The 17,599-nt window shown below is 42.1% G+C and overlaps 2 protein-coding genes across 5 annotated transcripts in view; one reads left to right on the top strand and one right to left on the bottom strand.

Moving 5' to 3' along the window:
- On the top strand, positions 1-2,404 carry myog (myogenin). The gene is made up of 3 exons (XM_082533136.1): positions 1-802; positions 1,385-1,484; positions 1,573-2,404. Exons 1-3 carry the CDS (start codon positions 269-271, stop codon positions 1,689-1,691), a joined length of 753 nt encoding a protein of 250 aa, XP_082389262.1. The 5' UTR covers positions 1-268; the 3' UTR covers positions 1,692-2,404.
- A 77-nt stretch (positions 2,405-2,481) lies between these two features.
- ppfia4 (PTPRF interacting protein alpha 4) overlaps positions 2,482-17,599 on the bottom strand; it is a 67,004-nt gene continuing 51,886 nt past the window's right edge. Inside the window, exons 8-31 of one of the 4 annotated variants that reach the window (XM_082533115.1) lie at positions 16,877-17,011; positions 16,036-16,170; positions 15,781-15,864; positions 14,924-15,055; positions 14,686-14,748; positions 13,997-14,088; positions 13,748-13,877; positions 13,053-13,249; positions 11,279-11,507; positions 11,140-11,175; positions 10,916-11,037; positions 10,595-10,707; positions 10,220-10,301; positions 10,034-10,115; positions 9,631-9,831; positions 8,985-9,047; positions 8,593-8,619; positions 7,059-7,234; positions 6,821-6,918; positions 5,867-6,042; positions 5,317-5,385; positions 5,046-5,232; positions 4,809-4,906; positions 2,482-4,022 (exon numbers count right to left, since the gene is read on the bottom strand). In XM_082533115.1, the coding sequence (XP_082389241.1) occupies positions 4,848-4,906; positions 5,046-5,232; positions 5,317-5,385; positions 5,867-6,042; positions 6,821-6,918; positions 7,059-7,234; positions 8,593-8,619; positions 8,985-9,047; positions 9,631-9,831; positions 10,034-10,115; positions 10,220-10,301; positions 10,595-10,707; positions 10,916-11,037; positions 11,140-11,175; positions 11,279-11,507; positions 13,053-13,249; positions 13,748-13,877; positions 13,997-14,088; positions 14,686-14,748; positions 14,924-15,055; positions 15,781-15,864; positions 16,036-16,170; positions 16,877-17,011 (2,688 nt within the window). In that variant the 3' untranslated portion in view covers positions 2,482-4,022; positions 4,809-4,847. The remainder of the gene's footprint in view (positions 4,023-4,808; positions 4,907-5,045; positions 5,233-5,316; positions 5,386-5,866; positions 6,043-6,820; positions 6,919-7,058; positions 7,235-8,592; positions 8,620-8,984; positions 9,048-9,630; positions 9,832-10,033; positions 10,116-10,219; positions 10,302-10,594; positions 10,708-10,915; positions 11,038-11,139; positions 11,176-11,278; positions 11,508-13,052; positions 13,250-13,747; positions 13,878-13,996; positions 14,089-14,685; positions 14,749-14,923; positions 15,056-15,780; positions 15,865-16,035; positions 16,171-16,876; positions 17,012-17,599) is intronic. The other 3 variants (XM_082533116.1, XM_082533117.1, XM_082533118.1) reach the window with 3 other exon arrangements.

Genomic DNA, 17,599 nt, shown 5'->3' with positions numbered 1-17,599 from the left:
ACAGCTAAACGTCGTGTCAGGTTTCTGGGGGCTCGTGCTAAATTTAACCCTGTGATCCAGCAGAAGGCAGAGGGGTTTAAATGCCAGTCTACAGTTGCTCCACACCAGTTGCTCTCCACACGTCTTCCACTCATCACAAACTCAGGCCGGGAAGAAGATAGGTGCACACACGTACACTCCAACGCAAACTCCAGACACAGGACTGAAGACTAGTTCCTAGGAAAGCTGGGATCTTTGTTCCCTTGTATCCAGACCACAACTGTCCAGTATGGAGCTTTTTGAGACCAACCCTTATTTTTTCCCTGACCAGCGCTTCTATGAAGGAGGGGACAGCTACTTCCCCTCTCGCCTGCCCGGGGCGTATGACCAAGCTGGCTACCAGGACAGGAACTCCATGATGGGCTTGTGTGGGAACCTGTCTGGGGGTGTCGGAGTTGGAGTGACAGGTACCGAGGACAAAGCCTCTCCATCCAGCATGTCGCCTCACTCCGAGCCCCACTGCCCAGGTCAGTGTCTTCCCTGGGCCTGTAAGCTGTGTAAAAGGAAGACAGTGACCATGGACCGCCGGCGAGCAGCCACACTGAGGGAGAAGAGACGCCTAAAGAAGGTGAACGAGGCCTTCGATGCTTTGAAGAGGAGCACGCTGATGAACCCCAACCAGAGGCTGCCCAAGGTTGAGATCTTGCGGAGCGCCATCCAGTATATTGAAAGGCTCCAAGCCCTGGTGTCCTCCCTCAACCAGCAGGACACTGAGACAGGACAGCAGGGTTTGCTCTACCGGCCCAGTCCAACTCAACCCAGAGTAAGTAGGACAGAGACAGGACGAGGGAAGGGAGAAATTCAAAATAACAGAGAAATCAGCCAAGAGGGAAACAGAGTTGGGAACAGCACTAGTTGGAAAGTGGCAGAAGATATGGGAGAAAAATGAGCGGTACAGTAAAGAGAAAGATAAATACTACATTAAAAAATGACTGGGGTAAAATGTCAAATCAAAAATGTGTAAATTTGATTATCTGTTCATGTTCCTTTTGATTTATTCATTCTGGATAAGGTTTGAGGTTATTGTGAGTATGTATTCAGCCATACAATGAGCAAAAATGTTGTGTTTTAAAAGGTTTTTAAAAACATGATCCAGTGTAGCTCATTAGTGTTTTTAAAGACACTGACAAGAACTCCTGTGACAGGCGTCATAGTAATGGAAAGTCTTTTTCATCGTGTACATTTGCCTCTGAGTGGGGTCACGGGATGCATTAACTATATGTGCGTTCGTGGTAGTACACTGCACTTTAGTGTGTGTTGTTTTTCTGTGTGGGGTGGTATGGTGTGCTGTATCATAACAGAGTGACTGACGGCAACTTGTGTGTGTGCATCGCCATGGCAACAGGTGTCGTCGTCAAGCGAGCCCAGTTCAGGCAGCACCTGCTGCAGCAGCCCGGAGTGGAGCAGCACTCCAGAGCAGTGCACGCAGAGCTACAGCAGCGAGGGTAAGCACAGTTCACTTAGTCCCATTAAACTAGGTAGACTAGGTAGCACCTTCACAGGTACTCAGTGTGTAACTGGGTCTTTTTGCAGATCTCCTGAGCGTTGCAGACTCTCCAGAGCAGGGGAACATGCGGGCCTTGACCTCCATTGTGGACAGCATCTCTGCAGTAGATGGACCTGTGGCCTTTCCTGTGGACATTCCCAAATAGACCCTTAGACCAGCCGGCCAGTAGGTGCACAGCGAGCAAACAAAAAGCAGTGACCTTTAATCCTAAATTATGTCTATTTTGTGCTTCTGCTGATTAAATTATTTTGTCTTATGCCAAATTAAAAAATGTTTCCATTTGACAAGTATTGCAGCTCTGTTGATCCACGGGCCAGCTAGCCAAACTGACTTTTCCTGTTCACATTGAGGCTTTGTTCCCTTTTTTCCCTGCCTTATGCGATGTTCCAGACCTGTTTGTCAAAGCTACAGGAGATTCAAAGACTTTGCTGCATGAACCCAACACATATTTACTACACGTGATCCCTGTTAGGCTTGCCTCCAGATTTATAGAGCCACAGAGGAATGACAGATCCAGTTTTCTTTCCTTACTTAATTTAAGATTTCCTCTTCAAAAGCTTTCCCTAATCTTTCATTCATTTTTTTGTGTGTGTGAGTTTTAATGCTTAAAAAACAAGAGTTTATTCATGGGGCCAATATGTACCATGGCAGTTTTGACCAAGATCTGCTTAATTTAAACTGATTATGAATGCTAGTGTTGTAAATACGTTCCCTTTTTCTACAGAGTGGATTTGCCATTTTTATTTTTTTTTTGCTAACTTATTTTGGACTTTTATAACTAAGATTGTTGTGTATTTGTAGATGTTCTGAAAAGTGATATTTTCTGTTTAATTCTTACAATAAAGACCATTTTCAATACACTGTCCAGTGTTGTTTTTAGCCTATAATACAATACGCTGGCACATATAACTTAACAAGGAACACAGGATACCAAATCTTTAAAAAACAGCTTTACTTATGTCTATATAGTGTCATAAATACATTACACTTCTTTTTAAATAGCCAAATAATAAAATCTTGATTTGTCAGCATTGTTTCACACCTGGAATAAAGACACAGTACTCATAGCTGCCACATAGCACGTTACACCTTTTAGACACCTTGGAAAAACTTTAAAAAAAAAAGAAAAAGATTGTACACCCATCCAGCACTTCACTGGTTCATTTGCTGTGTTCTTATTGGATGAGGAGTTGGTGAGCCAAGAGTACTGACTGCTCAATCAGAGCAACATTAGACAAGTCTGTCACGTGGAGCAGTTTCATGTGGATTTCATTGGCTGATGTTGAGCAGCAGTTTACAGTTTGATTTTGAGAGAATGTAAGGAATCAACAGAGAAGAGCTACAGTGGTCACACTACCATCCACAGAGAAAGTCATGGTCGCATGGCTGGGGCTGGCCTTTTCACACGAAATCTACTAGTCTCAAGCACAGAGACTCATTTAGTCATACACTCTCACACACTCTCTCTCACACACACTTCATATTAAAGGATTCTCTCTATTCTAGGCTACATAGTGTCATACAGAAGGCGAGAGAGGCAGAGAAAGGAGAGGCAACAGCTACATTGTGTTAAAAGAGAAGGAAGAGAAGGAAAAAAGAAGGAATGGGAGAAGAGGCAAAGAGAGAAGTCTGATATTGGACCCATGAACCTGTGAAGAGTCCTTGTGGAAACACACACCTCCCTTAGTGAGTCCCTCCCACCAACGATTCACACACGCACAGCATACAGCAAAAGACACACGAAGGTCCGACACAGAGAGAAAGAGAAAGAAAGAGAAAGAGAGAGAGAACAGTCACTATTGAATACAGGGCATTGGGTTTCATACAGCAATATTATATTGTTTTCCATATATATTCCCAATATATATATATTTATATATATATATTTATATATAATATTTCTATAAAAAACATAAGTCATCCATTTTATGTACAGAGATAAATGAGTAATACCTTGCATAACCGGTAGAGGGGTAACGTGTGGTGGGATCTGCCATTTATACAAGTATTCATCATTCTCAAATCCAAACCAACACCTGCTCACCATCTCCTTTAATCTTTTTGACGCTGTTTTCTTGTAAAGGACATGATGACGCAGGAAGATTGGTTTGGGCTTGGCCATGTTGAGACTATTACAACCAGGAAAAAAATCCACAGCTGAGATCAGGGGAGCAGGAGCACAACAACCACAACAACAAGGCTACTGGGAGCACGGGGGTAAACTGGGAGAGACCAGGATGAGCCTCCATTACAGCAGCGAGCGCAGCCAATGTGAACTCTCAAGAGTTCAAAGGTCAGAGTTGGCCTCTGTATTGCACGTGTCCGAAGAAGAGGTGAGAGGTGAAAGTTGGAAGGTGAGGCTGGGCAACAAAGGGACGAAGCCTTCCCTATGAGGTACCCAGGTCTCCCTCTCCAGATTTGGCATATCACTCTCAAAAGGCCGCAAGCATATGTCCATATAGGTAATGAGAATGCACTAGAAGAGAGAAAAGAAGATGAGGAAAGTGGAACAAAAAAAAAAAGAAAAATTAAGTTGCACCTGCTTCTTGATTCATCAAAGTTATTAAAAGTAAGTTATTAAAAATACTGGCGGTTGCCAGAGCTACCCCTCAGTCTCCTAGCAGATCCAACTATGGCATCAATTTCAAAATACCAGACGACATCTTACTTGATTTATTGTGTTCAAAGATTTTCAGAAAACTTGACTTCTGACCTTGACCTTGAGTTCAAGGTCACCAAGATTCAAACTCATCCAAGATTTTTGGTAACTGCAACTATGGTATGAATGAGAAAATCCTACTTTCTCGAGCCGTTGTATTTCTCTACTTGGGTGTTAACGCCATCCACCAGCTCAGGTAGGTGATGACAACATGCTGCCAGTCTTTAGCTCTCTTCCACAGTGTCTCTTTTGTCCTGTCTCCCTGAGCCTGGTTCTACAGGAGGGTTCTTCCTGTTAAAAGGTAGTTTTTCCTTCCCACTATCGCCAAATGCTTGCTCATAGAAGGCATCTTTACCTTAGAATATACAGCGCCTTCAGGCAACTCTTATTGTGATTGAGCTCTCTCTCTATATAAAAAAGAACTGAATTGATTGATGATGATTAAAATTTTGGATACAGCTTCTGCTTTGATTGATCTATTGTATATGCAGTAGTAAACTCTCAGACTTAGCCTGCACACCTTTTGTTAATTGCCTCTTGAAAGTTAGAGTCCTACAATGCTAGCTGTGACCACAGTATCCTGTCCAGCTTCTGTTCGCTTACCTGTCAGCATTAACGCTCCTGTTAGTAAGTAGAGAGTAGTTAACATGAATAGGTCCGCACAGCCGAGGGATCAAGTCTCGGGGTTGCTGGGGGAGGAGCTTGAGAGCATTGCACGCAATTGATTTTGAGCACAGCAAGACAGAGAGGACACGACATGCAGTTAGTCAAGGCAACCACAGTGAGGCTCATAGCTACATACAGAAAATGAACTAGGTATTGCTTAGGATTGTAACATACCTTCAGGTTGAAGCTGTTTCTTGGATGCCAAATTCATAGAAGGCGGCATGGACATGGACGGCATGCGGAAGCCAGCTGGCAGCGTTTCCATGGAGCCTGCCATCATCCCCAGCCCAGTCCCTCCTTCACGTGCCCGAAACCTCTTGCGCCATGATGGAGAGCGTCGAAAGGACTTGTCATCTCCACTCTTCAAAGACAGAAAAGCAAGGTGAGGAAATTTGCCTTCTTCAAACAACACTGTATTTGATTTATATAGCAGCTTGAGAGGTACCTCCTCGAGTCTGCGGTCAGTCCCTAAAGCTAACAGGTTGTTGAATTCCCTCTCCAGAACCTGTCGCGCCTGAAAAACAAAAACCCGTTGAATACAGTAAAACAACCTCTAAATAAAGAAACATTTTTTGGTTGAACATCCATCAATCAGTACATCCCTGTTCTTCTGCATATCCAATTCAGCGTTGCAGGCAGGCTGGAGCCTATGACTTTTAAATATAGACAACTGGGCCAGATTGCTAATGTGTACTGAAACCTGGCCAGAAAATAGTTGAATTCTGGGTAAAGATACCTGTTCACTATACAAAAATCGAATGGGTAAAATGTGTGAGATATTGCAATTTGAAATTAAACACAACTTACTGGTTTATTTTAGGTTTAAGTCAATATTCTGCACAGAGACTTTGTACTTTTTTCATAATTCCTTGTAAAATGGACAAAACTATACTTTCAATTTTGTTATACAAAAATCCAACTTTTCTTCCCCTAAAAATCAGTTCAGTCATTCCATGTCGAGTGTAAGGAGTCAATCTATTTTCTTTTATATCCACCTGTGTGTTCTGCATAGGAATCTGCAGGATGAGTGCTAGGCTGCTGTAGTCGAAAGTTTCATCCAGAGCGACGAGCGCTCCATGAACGCCACTCTCCAGCAAGTTGCCGCTATACTCCCTTAGACCAATGGACTGGACCCAGTGGATCACCTGCTCATTGGTCCACACCAAAACATCTACAATAAAGGAAGAATAAATCCGATACATGGTACATACCAATGCTGACAGACTGTCAACATTAATCTGTCCCAAAAAAGCAGTGACACTGTGTAAAATTTTATGTATTATTAACATTATTATATATACCAGAAAATTGCACAAAAATGTTAAATGTTGAGACTGACAAATGTTATTACTTTTTAATATACTGTATATGATTACTGTGAATGATTAATATATCCAAACATTTTTTTAAACAGACCACCCTGAATTAAAAAATAAATGTCATTTGTAGAAAAGTTCAGAGAAAGCAATAGAGAGATAATGTGCAGGTCCACATAGTGTCAACTCACGGGCACACTCCCTTTGTTCATTTAAAGCACAGCTGTCAGCCAGCTTTCGAAGTTGGAACAGACGGGGTGTGTGCATGTGTGTGTGTGTTTATGCGTTTGTAAACAGGGCAGGATTCTGATCTGACACGACAGCTGAGTCAAGTTCATGTGCTGAACTCAAGGTCAGAAGAGCGAGAGGTCTGGCTAGGTCTAAGTGTGTGCATGTGTCTGTGTGTGTGGAGCACTTTTGGCAAGTGAGGTTTTAGATCATAAGATTGGCTTTTTGACAGTTGAAGGAGCAGCTGTTTGAATGCTCAGTCCAACCTGACGCTATCAGGTAAAACCACTAGGTGGTACTCTGGCCTGACGAGACTCTCGATGTGTCGATGCGTGCTTGCTTATGAATCTGTGTTATGTTTTTTTTTTATCACTATGTGTGTATCAGGGTGTGTGTAAACTCTACCTTTCATGTCATGTTGGCTATCCTCTCTTCGCCGCTCTAGGTCTTTCCTGTCATAATTGAGTCTTTTCAAGCACATAATCCCATACTGCAGACTAGCCCTAATACACAGACCGACACAAACACAGAGCAGCACATATACACCATTAGCCTCCTCATCTCCATTGCTAATGCACCCAGTTAGCAGATGAAAGAGAAAGCGTATCAAACAGAAGCTAAGCTAATGGCCACAGCTACAGACCTGTGGAAGCTGTCCACCATTTTGAGGTGGCTCCTTAGGTCCTTCTTGGTCAGATGGTCCAGCATTCTTGCGTCCACCAGACACTCCATGAAGTAGGAGCGGTACTGAGGCAGACCAAGGCTGGGCAGCCATTCATTTCCTATCCACTCATGATTCATGTCTCCATATGCCAAAGTCTGTAAGGGAGAACAGCATCCAATGATGAGTGTAACAGAAAGATGAAAGACTAGAAAAACTGTCTGTGATATTTTTCACAGGGAATAATTTGGACTGAACAATGTTTATGGCTCCATTTTACATATCTATTACTTCTATATATCACGTGTATATATTATCGCTTCCACTGCATTTTATGTACATATATTAAAAAAAATCTGTCTTCTAGTGTATTTTACTTTACACGGTACCACTTTTACATAGTACAAATCTATCTTTCTCTATCTATCTGTCCCTGAGGCAATCTGGGTTATGCTAATATCTTAGTGGTACACTGAGACAAATAAGTAGCACTCATGTTTTTCTTAGCCAGAAATGTTTTCAGTGCTTTTTATACCCCTGTTAACAGACTCAAGAATGCTAACAACAGACTTAATATTTTGTTTACATTCAACAACAGCTGCTGGTTAAGCTATATAACCCACCTATTAATAGGTAGAAAATAATTATCACTTCATATCATTGTTATATATTTATGTCATACGCTATTACTATTTATATATAATCTGAAAACAAAGTTGACTTAAAGGTACAGTCATTCATTTTTGAGTGTTTATTTTATTTATATCTACACACTGATAATTACATCTTCCAACAAACTGATGGATCCTCATAAACTTAGAATTACCGTACTCCATTAACAAATACATAGAAATAACTGCTGGTTTGTGTTACCCCTCCATCTTGTATACAGTGGTGGAGATGGAGATCGCCATTTTTCCTAATCAAGTTTTATGCGTGTGGCCAGAGACCGGCCACAGACGTAGAGCGCCAGTTTTATATCCTCTATCAGAATGAATAGATATGGACAGCTGGCATATCGACAGCTACAGATTGTCCACAGATGATCGGCAGCCAGAGTGTTTTGTCCTATAGCAGCCACCGTAACTGAAGCGGAAGGGTGAGTGCAATTTTCTATCTACTGATATCTATTGGTTTTATCTATTTTACACACTGTAACTTGAATTGTAACTTTATTTAAGTGTGTACCTGTCCAGCTATCTACATGGGGACCACTTTGAGTTTTTGATCATCAAAGTGAGGACATATCAAACAGTGAAGACCCGAATGCTAGTCCTTAGAGTCCTCACACCCTTTCACACCAAGGCCTGTTTGAGGTTTATAACCTTTTTAGGTTTAATATCAGATAACAGATAACAATAGCACTGAGAAAGTGATAAGGAAGGGGCAAAAGAATGCATTATGTTGTCGCATGTCCTCACAAGAGTAGCCACACAATTGTGGCAATATCTGTGTGTGAGCCTCTGTACACTTTCACTCTGTATGTAGACAGATTTTTGCAGATCAGCAGCCTCACCTGTGCCCAGCTGCCTTCCTCATTCTCCTGAGTAGCAGCATGGTAAAGATAATGTTTGAGTTAGAGAGACAGGAGCTAATCAAGCACACACATACTAAACATTCAGAAACATACGCACGCAAGATCTTTGCAGTAATTACATATCAGCACTCGTAGTATTAATTGACCTTTGCATGAAGACGCAGATCACATGACCACAGTTTACATCAGTTAGCATCCAATCCACATACAAATACCAGCAGAAGCATTGATGCATATTAGTGTATGGTTTAGTCGACATTTGAAAGGGGTCTTCCAGGAGAGGACATATGTGTGTCACGGTGGGGACAGCGTGAGCGTGAGAGGGTGTCAGGTGGGGGTAATGGGGAAGGGAGCACCCAGATGGTACTAACCGCTTTAGTGGAGGAAGCCAGGTTCTCCATCTCTTCATGAGTCACCCACACATTTCCGGAGGACTGCTCAGAGGACGAGAACACACCCAAACACACACACACAGACATGAAAAAAAAAAATCATGCATACACGCAGGCGCACACAAACACACCCAAGAATGCACTCATGTATATTTTCACACATTTCAACCCCCACGCACCCACACACACAGACAAAAAGACACACACACACACAGAGACAAACATTGTGTTGAGTGATGCCAAGGGAGGGAGTGTATTTCAGGCAGGTAGCTTGTAGCTTTATCTGGCACTAGTTGTGTGTTGTTTCCCCACGGTAACCCATGCAATTTATGGCAGCTGAAAAGGACAAGTCAGCCTAGTTGAAGGCATGAATCAAGCCTCTACTGCAGTCTGAACAGAAGCACAAAAAAAGTGTGAGGAGGCATCACTTGAGAGTGCAGAGTGAAGCTTAAGACGAAAAGTGGATCAGCTTTTGAAAAACTGTTCATGTCACATTCCTGGATTTTTTTTTCTTTGCTCGAGGAGCTTATTTACTCATGTATTAAGTATTTATGTTTGCATAATTACGTGCCTGTAAGAAACATTTAGTTGTGTTATCTGAGGTGCAGTGGGTGTGTTTGTTTACCGTTCTGGAAGTGAGCGGCGCAGAGGGGCTGGTGAGAGAGACCATCTCCTGGATGGCCAAGCGGAGTTTGAGCCGGTGCAGAGGGTTGCTGATGCCAATCTCCCGCTGGATCTCTGTGTCTGACAGAGCTGACATGATGGCTCCGCTCTTCACGTTGGCACGACAAGCTGCCACATACCAGGCTGGCATACCCACCCACAGCTGGTGAGAGTCATCAAGACATTCAACGTCATTACCACTCTCCCCATAAATGGTCATAATTATAGAAGAAGTTAGTGCAGATCGGGCCACGTGTCAGCTCGGTAACTGATAATACTGCATTCCCCTCCTACAGATGGCAGCCTGGCATAAATAGAGGTCACTTTTATGGAAACTGGGAAGGGTTTGCAGATTAGTGGAATACCTCTAGCCATGAGACAACAGTAGGCCCATCCCACTGAGCAAATGGCAGGCCTTTTTTTCTTGCATCTTCCAGAAGTTCATGCCTAAGGAGGGTATTAAAAGTAAAGGCAGACATGTAAGTAAATAATAAAAAAAGATGGTTTTCTAAATCATTTTAGCAACAACTGAAAAACAAATTGATCATTACTTTTTCTTCAGTCTTCGGTCCCTCTCAGCCTGCGTGCCCAGTTTTCCCAGAGTCATAGTGTCACCGATCCCCATCTCAAAGTCTGAAATATGACACCCTCAAAATATTGATTCTTCATACTTGATAAACATAAAGCACAGATTTTGAGTAAAATGCAACTGAAACATATAAAATCAAAGATTTATTTATCAGTCAAATAATTAATCATTCATGTAACATTTTATATGGTACTTGTGTAACAAAATGATATGGAAGATTTACATGTAATTAAATTAGTTTAAATAAGTATATGTGTCTCTTTCTCTGTAAATGCACAATCACTCATACAGTGTGGATGAACGTGGGCAGTTATGTGGTTTGTAGTCTGCAATGTACCTGATAAAGCTGGTAGAGGCTGTCCTTCCCTGCTAACAGTTTGGTCCATTCGTCCCTTCTCTTTTTTTCCAAACAATCGCCCAATGGATGATTTGATTCCTTTCTTCTGTTTGCTGCAGCAAAGAGTAGCCAAAATAGTATTAATATGGCATTTACATTACCATCAACAATAATTTGGTGCCCACAGAGGACATAGTAGTATGTTTTTGTTAAATCTGGTACTTAGACCTTTGCCTTTGTCCTCTCCAGTGTGACACAGTTTGTCTTCATTTACTCGCTGCGTGTTACTGTTAGTGTGAGCGTGTGAATGTGTGTATTTACCCTCGTCCATCCTCCAAACTGCCAGTGAACTGGGCAAAATTGGTTTCCAGCCGTAAACTGCGGGGGGAAGAAGGAGGTGATGTCTCACACTTGATAGTTGCTTTGTCCACTTCCACTGGGGACTGAAAAAAACAAAGGTAACTCAGCTTAGATGGAAAAGTAGACAGTGAGACAAACAGTCAAAAACCCAGACTGTTGGATATAAGATACATTTGCAAACTTACTGCTACTTTCCTTCTGTGTTTTCTCAAGTCGCTTGGCTAAAAGAAACAAAACAGCACATGGTAAGATCACTTTTGTTTAACTTCCACATACTGCTGTCTGTGTGTAAGTGACAGGCTTAGCGCGTGTGTGCTTTCTGACCAGAGTCATTATGCCTAGATGGTGGCTGGTATTGCGCCCGTGATGTTTGGGTGTAGAGTGGCCGCTGGTGGGTGGGGAGGAGGATGATGCCAGCGACTGAGCAGTGGCGGAAGTGGGCAGGGCCCGTGGTCGTAGCGTCACATTGAGTCCGTCCATGCTGCCGCTGTTCACGCGAGACTCAATCTCGTCGGAGCGCAGGTCTGCAGACTCCCTCTCTACCTGAATCATCCTGGTCACACGCACACGCACAGATACCCGGTAAAGTCGAGCACTTGGCCTGCTGTCTCTTAACTAACTCGTACGTTACAGATAATATATTTGCAGTGATCGATAAAGTAATTTAAAATCCATAATAATTACTTTCCTATTTACTTTGAATTTTTTTTCATCTTTAGTTCTTGTTCTGCACGCAGTGATAAAATGTTTCTTGTTTTCAGTAAATCTAGGAAACGGTAATATATGATATTAAATAAACTGGTTAAAGTGTGATGAAAAAGAGCAATAATCCCAAAATAATGGATATAAAACACCATTAGTGTAACTACGATTTTATTGCTTTGAGGGAGTGTGGCTCTTTTGGAGCATAATCAGCAGCTACTTTGCAATTTCTTTCCTGCAGCATATTGTGAGGTGTCAAAAAGAGGACCTTGTTTAGTATAAACTGTTAAAAAAAAAAGAAAAAGAAAATAGCATCCTGTTTCAGCAGGAAAAATAAGTGAAAGGTTCTATCAACCTGAAATCACCTCTGTGTCTATTTTTTGTATACAGTAATTGCATTTTGTTTCTGCCTTCCCCTTGATGATTTACTCACAACTGTACTTCTCACTTTTTTCTTTTTTGCATTTATCCGTTGACTCTTTAAAAGCTCTTTTAATCAGGAAGTTGAATTCACAAAGTCCTGAATGATCAGGTTTCATCGCATCTTAAAAGCCTCACAGTACCATATTATTACAATAGAGCAGCCTTACTTGTGGTTCATAGAGGTTCCAAAAGTAGAGGCCGAGCCTTCAGCTATCCTCTTGCATGGAACCAGTGTCCAGACCTTTTTTTTTTTTTCAGAGCTAAACCTTCCCCAATGCTTTTAATATTAAGATTAAAAGACATCTTTTTGATCAAACTTTCCATTATGTGTGTATTAGATGACTTTGAAACACCAGTCAGTTATGCTGCTATAGAGTCAGCCTTCTGGAGACCTCCCATGATACACTGAGCACCTCCTCTCCTCTGCTTTCCTTTCTTTCACTGTCAGTGCATTTATTATATGCCAGTAGCTTTGTGCCTTCTCTCTGGCGTAGTTTGTGCTTTGTCCTTTATGCTTTTTTGTTATCTTTTTGTGCCCTCCTTCCTCTCTTTGGTTACTCGTCTATACAACTGTTCACAGCAGACGGCCTCTATTCCTGAGCCTGGAGGTGTCTTTTTGTTATAATGAAGTTTTTTTGTTTCCACTACTGCTTGCCCATAGGGGATCAGTGGATCATTAGTTTTCTATCTGTATTATTATAGGGTCTTTATGTTACAGTATGGGGACCTTGAGATGACTCTAAATAAAATGTCTCTATCGGTCATGGTGCATTCTGTCTGACTCCGGGCCTTTTTTTTCCAGCACCTTTATTTAGTTGCACAGTCGTCATCATGTTCCTTTTCATGTAGCTGGTTTGGTATTGTATTTGGTATTGTGAACTTTTCCTATCTGTATCTTTTTTCTTGGTGTTGCACTGATCCCAACTTCCCCACGGGGACTGAAGCTGCAATGTAATGTGCCTGTAAACGCCACCTTATCTCTTCATTGATAGCATCAAGCTGCTCCTGCAGCATGAGGGCCAGAGTCTGAGCATCTGATTGACCGCTGGGGGAAAGCAGGGCTGAGCTAACATCATCATCCAGGTCTGACTCTGCTTCGATGTCGCTGCCAAGGAGGTGGCTGACGCTCCCACGCAGAGATGGGTAGTCCTGTTCAAACACCGCACACACCTAAAGAGAGCATATACGCATTGGCATACGCACACCAACAATGGTTATTTTTGAATACAACACAAATACAACACATCCTTGAAAAAAACACATATAAATATACATAAAGAACGTGTTGCATGGATGAGTCCTGATTAAATGCAATACACTTAAAAATCACTATATGACACTTGTGGCCAGCTATGAGAATAAATGGATGAACAGGAAACTTACATCACACAGCATGTCCATGGCAGCAAGTGAGAGAGACAGGAAGACACAGAGGTTAGTAGAAAATGGGAAGTTAGGCATGAGGATCATCACACATCAGCCAAGCACTGACACTTACTAGCAAAGCAGATATGAACCTGGATTAAGCACCCGTAAGCAGCTGCATGTGGTTAGAAGAGCAGTTGAAATGAGATCTCGATCTCTGCAATCATGTTTGTGTGTGTATGCAAGGAGCTGTGGGGTTTCTTTGGGGATATGAAAAAAAAAACCAAAAAACACAATAACCACCTTGTTTGGGTCGTCTCGCAGCGCTGAAAGTCTGCCCTTTTGTGCCCGCCTGATCACAGTTGTGCTGTAGTGGCCATCCTGGCCCTCAACCACGGAGAAGCGAAGATCGCTGGAGCTACCCAAGTGAGATCTGCAATTTTATACGTGGAACAGATCAGAAAAAATGACGGATAGTACGGTAAAGTATAAATGGTGGTATGAGGGAGGACAGAGGAATGAGGAGGAACGCAGAGGAACAGCTATATGTACCGAGGGTGAGTTCCATCTCCAAAAGCCCCACTGCGGCGTTTCAAATGGTCAATCTCATTTCTTAGCTTGTCAATCTCTCCAATCAGACGTTCCTAAAGGAAAAATGGAGGCATTATGGACAATAGATTTTTTTTCTTAAGCAAAAAATAGCAAGACCAAGGCTAAGTAAAAGTCCAAGTAAAAAGTCTAGCTTACAAAAATATTTTATCAAGGATGAATATTCTATTAAGTATTAAAGAAAAATGTGTGCTCAGCCTTAGAACAACTAAAGTACTAAATGGATATTGGTTGTTTGTGCACTAAGTATAAGAAAAATAGAGACATATTGACCTGACTCTGTGTGAAAGTAACAAAATCTTCCAGGTCACTGTGCCATGCCAAAATTAGCCTTGCTTATAGCAAATATTCCCAATAGGTTTGACTAACTCTTGAAGGTGGTTAGCTAGTTTTTAAAGTGGAGGTCATTTCAGCTACTTTTTGTATGGTTGTGGGAAATTTAATCCATAACATGACTTGATTCATATCACCTCCTAAAAATTTGTATTAAATTAAAAGAGTCAAGACACATGGACAAGAAAACTGTATTTTTGTAAAAAGTCACCAGTTATTATGAGGCAGGAACGTTGAAAGCAAGAAGACAATTGTGTTTTTTTAATGGTTTTTAGGTGATTCACCAAAGCCATACTAACCCTGGTGTGGTGAAATTCTTCAAGTTGTTTCTGGCAGTTCTCGAGGTCCTGAATGAGAGCGTTCTGAGAAAAAAATAAAACAAAACAAAAGAAACCAGACATGACCCTGCATCTGAACAGATCTGTCCTCTAAGAAGAACATGTCTTGTACTGCGCATTAATTTGGTTTGTGAACCATAAACAACAACAATATGAGATGATGCTGTTGCTTTGATGAGCGCGTGTGCACAGGCCTTGCCTTGTCCTCCAGGGCAGCCATGCGTTCTTTCAAATGTAGCTGCAGCCTTTCATTGGACTCGGTGAGCAGACGATCCACAGTGTCAGATAAACGCTTGTTGTGCTCCTCGTTCATTTTCTCCCTCTGACGAGCCTGATGAGCAGAGACGGAGAAACCAGACGAGGGGAATGACATCATCAAATTTTCTCTTTGATACAGACTCAACGTGGGTGTATTTATGCAGCTAATCAGGCATCTCTACACGGATTAAAGGATGAAGTGTGTATTTAGCCCTAGATCACCAGCTGCCAGATATAGGTCTTCTTGGCCAACAATGGATCTAACAGTCTGAATGATTTAATTATAGTCATTTACATCATGATAAAAAAGGGGGGTTAAATGGCTTCTCTTAAACGTGAAGCGCTCTGCTTAATATGTACTCTGAAGTAATTTAATTCACCTAAATTGACATGGGGAAACACAAACACCCATCTGCATCCTCAGAAAGCTCTTTTTACTAAATATAGTCATGAGATCGCATGGAGAGAGAGAGAAATTAGCCTTGCGTGAATTATTCAGAGTCTAAAGATAGCAGCCAATCAGTCTTATAGGGGAGAGGGGTGTGTGTGCATGTGTTGCAGCAAGATATGTGAATTTGGTTTGAATTCATGCAACAGTGCACCGGGAAAATAAAGAACTCTTCTTGAATGTGTGTTTCCTGTGTGTTTGCGTATGTACACGTATGCATGAGGGAGCACACAGCCAAGAGTCAAGGCATCCAGCTAATGTGGGGCATCAGCCCGCACGTGCACGCATTATCGTGAGAGGTCAGAGAGAACCTGCAGGGCTGCTGCACACATACACACAGGCACACACACCCTTCCTAGCTCCTGGTTCTTCTCCTCCAGTTGTGACTCCAGCTGTCTGAGCCGCTCCTCCACGTTGCCATGGCGTTCCTCGGCCTAAAGGGGGAGACACGCACATGTCTGTACAACTGCCTCAAGAAGAACACTGCTCTCCTGCAATCTTATCTATGTTTTTTATTTGTAAGCCATGTGAATCTTGTTATATCAGTAACATTTGCAAAAGCTTCTACAGCTTTGTGTGTGTGAGTGTGTGTGTGTGTGTGTTACCTTGGAGAGCGCTGCCACTCTCTGTGCCAGTTCAGCCTCTACCTCTGGCAGTGTCTCAGCCTTCCTCATGGTCTGAGCCAGCCTCTGCTCTGCCATCTCCAGCATCTCCTGCAGCTGGCGCACCTTCTCCTCACTCTGACAGAGAGACAGACACACACACGCACACACACACACACACACACATGCACGCACGCACACACACGAGTGATATTATTGCAATCACAAGAGAGGTGTAATCAGTCTACTGCAGCCAGCGAGTAGCAAGGACATAACATATGGTCATTCACAGAGGATGTTGCTGGTGTTTCCCATGCGGAGCTGAACTTAGATTCACCCTGAACTACACATGAACCTCGGAGCAGCGTGTTTCGATTGCTCACTCACTGACGATAATACTCTCCCAAACTTTAAATGTATTTTTGCAGATGGCCGAGGCATGAAATATTAAAAAGAAATAAAAACAGCACACATAAGCCTGGATGCACAATTAATACACTTATGTCACAGTGTATCAAAATAAATGTGATATTTCTGGTATCCCTTAACAACACACTAACATTATAAAACAGTCAAGGATGCCTGAATACAGCAGAGGAATGAAAACATTCTTAAAAACGGACTGAATGGCTGTTTATGACAGAAATGCCTACCTTGTTGTTTGTTTAGGAAGGTGACATTAAGCAGGTCAACCATCATCTATTTCCACTTAACTTTTGTTTTAAAAACAATTATCTACAAATGCATGTTTCTGAATGACAATTATGCACTCAGCCTGTAATAAAGCTCATTATGCAGACTGTTGGGTTGTTAACTGTGTGTGGCTAATGCTGCCGAGTGTTACCTGTCGGTGCAGGGAGTCCTTGGTGGCTAGTTCGTTTTCCAACTTGTCGTTGAGGTCGTGGATGTGTGTCGTCTCTCGCTGAGCAGCCAGATAGCGTTTCTCCAATGTCGTTATCCTCTCCTCCATATCTTCTCTCTGCAGGTGGAGAAACACAACATTAACAATCAAGTCATATAGTAACAGTCGATCATGTCTACTACACTTGCAGGGAGCAAATGTTTTTAGCTAAGCTTTAGTTTTTATCCATCTCCAGGTTTTCATCAGTGCATTTTTAAACATTCAAGCAAATTTAAACTGTACACTGATCAAAATGGCTACGCTGCTACGCTGGACCAAGATGGAAGTGACTGCTAAGTGATCCTTGTTTACTGCTTATACTGTACTTCTCCCCTGTGTATAACCAGATAGATAGTATACCGATTTATTTTTCAGTATTCAGTTAATGTTTGCCACGGTTCCTAAATTAAAGAAACACACTTTATCCAGGAGATGTATGGGAACTCTGTCGGTCATTTTAAAGAAAAAAGACTCCATCGCTGGATTCATCATCTCTGGGAATGAGGAAAACTCATTCATGTATGTCCAACACTTAGTTGGAATATCGGCTGACAACAAACGCTACCTTTTCTCCTGAATCACAGACGGGAAGTAAGCAACTGCTCCATCCTCCTGTCACAGCCCTGCCCTGAGCAAAGCTTGTGGCAAACTGTGTGCTAAAACTGC

This window comes from Aulonocara stuartgranti (assembly GCF_965226115.1).
Source record: "Aulonocara stuartgranti genome assembly, chromosome: 5".
Lineage (NCBI taxonomy): Eukaryota > Metazoa > Chordata > Actinopteri > Cichliformes > Cichlidae > Aulonocara > Aulonocara stuartgranti.
The sequence above is the reverse complement of the archived record's forward strand: the minus strand, read 5'-3'. Positions and strand labels throughout refer to the sequence as shown.